This window comes from Dendroctonus ponderosae, unplaced genomic scaffold (assembly GCF_020466585.1).
Source record: "Dendroctonus ponderosae isolate FM_Combo_2020 unplaced genomic scaffold, Dpon_F_20191213v2 Dpon_F_20191213_8, whole genome shotgun sequence".
Taxonomy (NCBI): Eukaryota; Metazoa; Arthropoda; class Insecta; order Coleoptera; family Curculionidae; genus Dendroctonus; species Dendroctonus ponderosae.
Genome location: NW_026019016.1, coordinates 10,175,679 through 10,178,715, shown reverse-complemented (window position 1 = coordinate 10,178,715; position 3,037 = coordinate 10,175,679). Strand labels below are relative to the sequence as shown.

The 3,037-nt window shown below is 32.9% G+C and overlaps 1 protein-coding gene across 1 annotated transcript in view; it reads left to right on the top strand.

The window, feature by feature from the left end:
* Positions 1-3,037, top strand: part of LOC109546361 (transmembrane channel-like protein) — a 26,736-nt gene that overhangs the window by 8,539 nt on the left and 15,160 nt on the right. Inside the window, exons 4-5 of the mRNA XM_048669408.1 lie at positions 1,064-1,316; positions 2,705-2,893. Of these exons, the coding sequence (XP_048525365.1) occupies positions 1,064-1,316; positions 2,705-2,893 (442 nt within the window). The remainder of the gene's footprint in view (positions 1-1,063; positions 1,317-2,704; positions 2,894-3,037) is intronic.

The following is a 3,037-nucleotide window of genomic DNA, read 5'->3' as shown; positions in this document are numbered from 1 at the left end:
AATTTTTGAGGCGAAATACCCAACAAGAAGTTTGTAAAAAAAGTAAGTTAATTGCAGATTCTTATATCAACTGCAAGGTAGCCAGGGTAACACTCCAAAGAGGAAATTTTTAATTTCGTTTTAAATTTTTTAAACACATTCTCGATTGTGTGACAAAATTGATACATAAAAGGGTACTAATTCCTACGTCTTGCAAAAGCAAAAACATATTGCTTGATGATAAAACATTGCAAGAAAAATTGCAAAAAGCTTTGCAAAAGGATTTCGAAATAAACAAAAAAAGTACTAAACCAGGAAATAATAATAACCAACGTTCGTTATTTTGAAGTGGATCGTGATTCGTCGTGATGTGGAAGCTTGTACAATAGATATAAAGACACAATACAAACATTCTGAGCAACTAAAATAGTTGCTAGAGCTCAAAGGAGGAAAGGCACTGCAAACTTTATTGCTCTGTATGTCACTGTTGCCTCAGATTTTTCTAACAAATTAAATCGAACTAAAAACTGAAAGAGAATGAAACTTTAATATGAAACCGGAAATGGATAAAATTTTGTAACATAAAATTCATAATTTATCAGGTGTATGAGGCAGTATTTAAGAGAACGAATTCTCAGGTAATTTGATGAGAAAAACATCATAAATATATATCGAAATGTATCGTTTCCATGATGTCAAGCTGGAACGAGTTCGTTAACTTACGTCTAAAACTGTAAATAAAGACAGTACGCTTTTTGTGTTATGAGGCTCTGTTATCTGTATCTTGAAAAAAATATATATTATAGGAACTTTTTTATAAATCGATGTGAAAATCACTCCTAGCACTAATAATTTTTGTTATTATTGCTAAATGGTGCATCTGCATATTTGAATAAAATGCCATTGTTAATCAAAGTCAAAAATCAACTTTAAACAGAAACAAAAAGTGTCTCTGTTTAAAGATCGCATCTGTCCAATAGTTCAGATTCTGCAAATGTTTCAATGCCTTGTTTGCAACATCAGCCTGATGGATAACATAACTTATAAAATATAAGCTAAAAATATGTCATGTTTTTAATTTCAGTACAGCCATTACTGTGGAAGATGAAAACGCGGCGAACGAAGTAACCCAGGATGAAATATTTGAAAATATCAAATTGCACAAAGAAGTGCTCAGCAATGTAAAGATGCAACCGTGGAATATGAGGAAAAAGCTTAAACTCGTTTTGCAAGCAAAATCATATATCAAAAAGCACGAAGGACAGCTACAGGAGCGATTGGCTCAAAGCCATTCTACCAAAGATATGTTGGCAAGATGGAACATAGTGGTAATTAAGGTAAAAGATTTTATAATAGAATAATGCAAAAATATCCATTTTAGTCCGGCGCCTGAAAAAACTTTCTCAATTTCAACCAAAATTCCTCATCAAGTTTGCTGACTTAATTAAAACCTTTTATAGGGCGCAAACCCTTCAACACTGAGAGATTTAAAAGCCGCATTTTGAACCCTCAATTTTATATAATCCTTAATCAAATTACCTGTAAGTATACCAACCCTTTATCGTCGCTCTCGATAACTGAAAGGTATTTCTTATTTGCCCGAAAATGTTCTGCTGTTCAGTTCCTAACAATTCAACAGGTAAAATCGATTTTTAGCTATATTGTATTTTATGTTATGAATGTTAGACTATTTATACACTTTTCTATGTAATGTATCTGTCGCGCAGATAAGGGGAGTTTCGGCCTCCGACAATCACATATTTTACTGTTTCGGAAAACTTTTTCAGGAACAAGAAAACACGTTGAATGCTGTCGAAAACTGCTTTGGAGCTGTAAAATACACCCAGCATGTAAAGATATATGTACTTATAAAGGCAATTTACGATCATCTAACAAAAAGGAAAAAGTATCAAAACTCGCATGTAACAGCAATTTCGCAAAGTCAATCACAAATATTGATGTTGCTTAATTTCGAATAATAAATAGAAGAATTAATTTATTCTTGTTTTCCTTGAAAAGAAAAATATGAACTCAAGAGTTTATTATTAAAGCACTAGACGATAACGAATTTACTTTTTGTCCAAGTTAACAATTTTGCACCTTACTCGTAATCAAATTTCCGAGCTTCTCCATCGATTAAATTCCTTTTTTAAAAATTAAGTGCAAACTGAATTAACTACTTGAAAGGCATTTTTCTAGAAAAGTTGGAGTACGGCTCGAAATTCCCTTAGTGCCTTTTTAAATCGTCCCTCATTAAGATGGATGGTTCACAGTCTGTTACGGAACATTTCCTCCACAACTTTCTTTTTGTTGGCTTTTTCTAGCGGGATCCTCATCTCTTCCCGGAACCTGAGAAATCTCCTCTGAGTTAGGTATTTGTTCAAATTAGGAAATTTATCTGATATTCTAATGAATACTAATGGCCACAGTTTAGTAGACATTTAGAGCGAACAGGGAACTTTTCATGAGAAGTTATACGTTCTGGTCAAAAGCAGGGAAGTTAAAATAAACCTTTGAAAGGCTTGGCTGCCAAGTAGTGATTCATTTTTATATTCAAAGCTGAAATGATAATCTGCTTAATTTGCTAAACGTTTGCAAACGTTCTAATACAAATAGTTTATTTTTACCTTTTACCGTATATGAACCAAAAAATGATTACATGATCACACATAAACCGAATTGAATAAAGTTTACTTGAAGGCATTAATGTTTATCTGATCTTTAGAAATGGCAGAAATGGAAAAGAGAAATAACAAACATGTCCATGTGGTTCATTCCATGGGAGTTGAAAATAAAGGAAATTGAATCGCACTTTGGTTCTGTTGTGGCGTCTTACTTCATTTTCTTAAGATGGCTATTTTGGGTCAACATAGTTATAGCTGTTGTGATAATTTCATTTGTGACTATTCCAGAGGTGAGTCAACAGCTTGTCTCTACAGTGCAAGTAAAACTTTGCTTCTGTAAATATATAAAACATACATGGTGACTCAAAATTGGCGTCATTCCTTTTAAGGGGTGATAGAGGCTCACTTAGGGAGTACGAGAAAAATATTGAAAA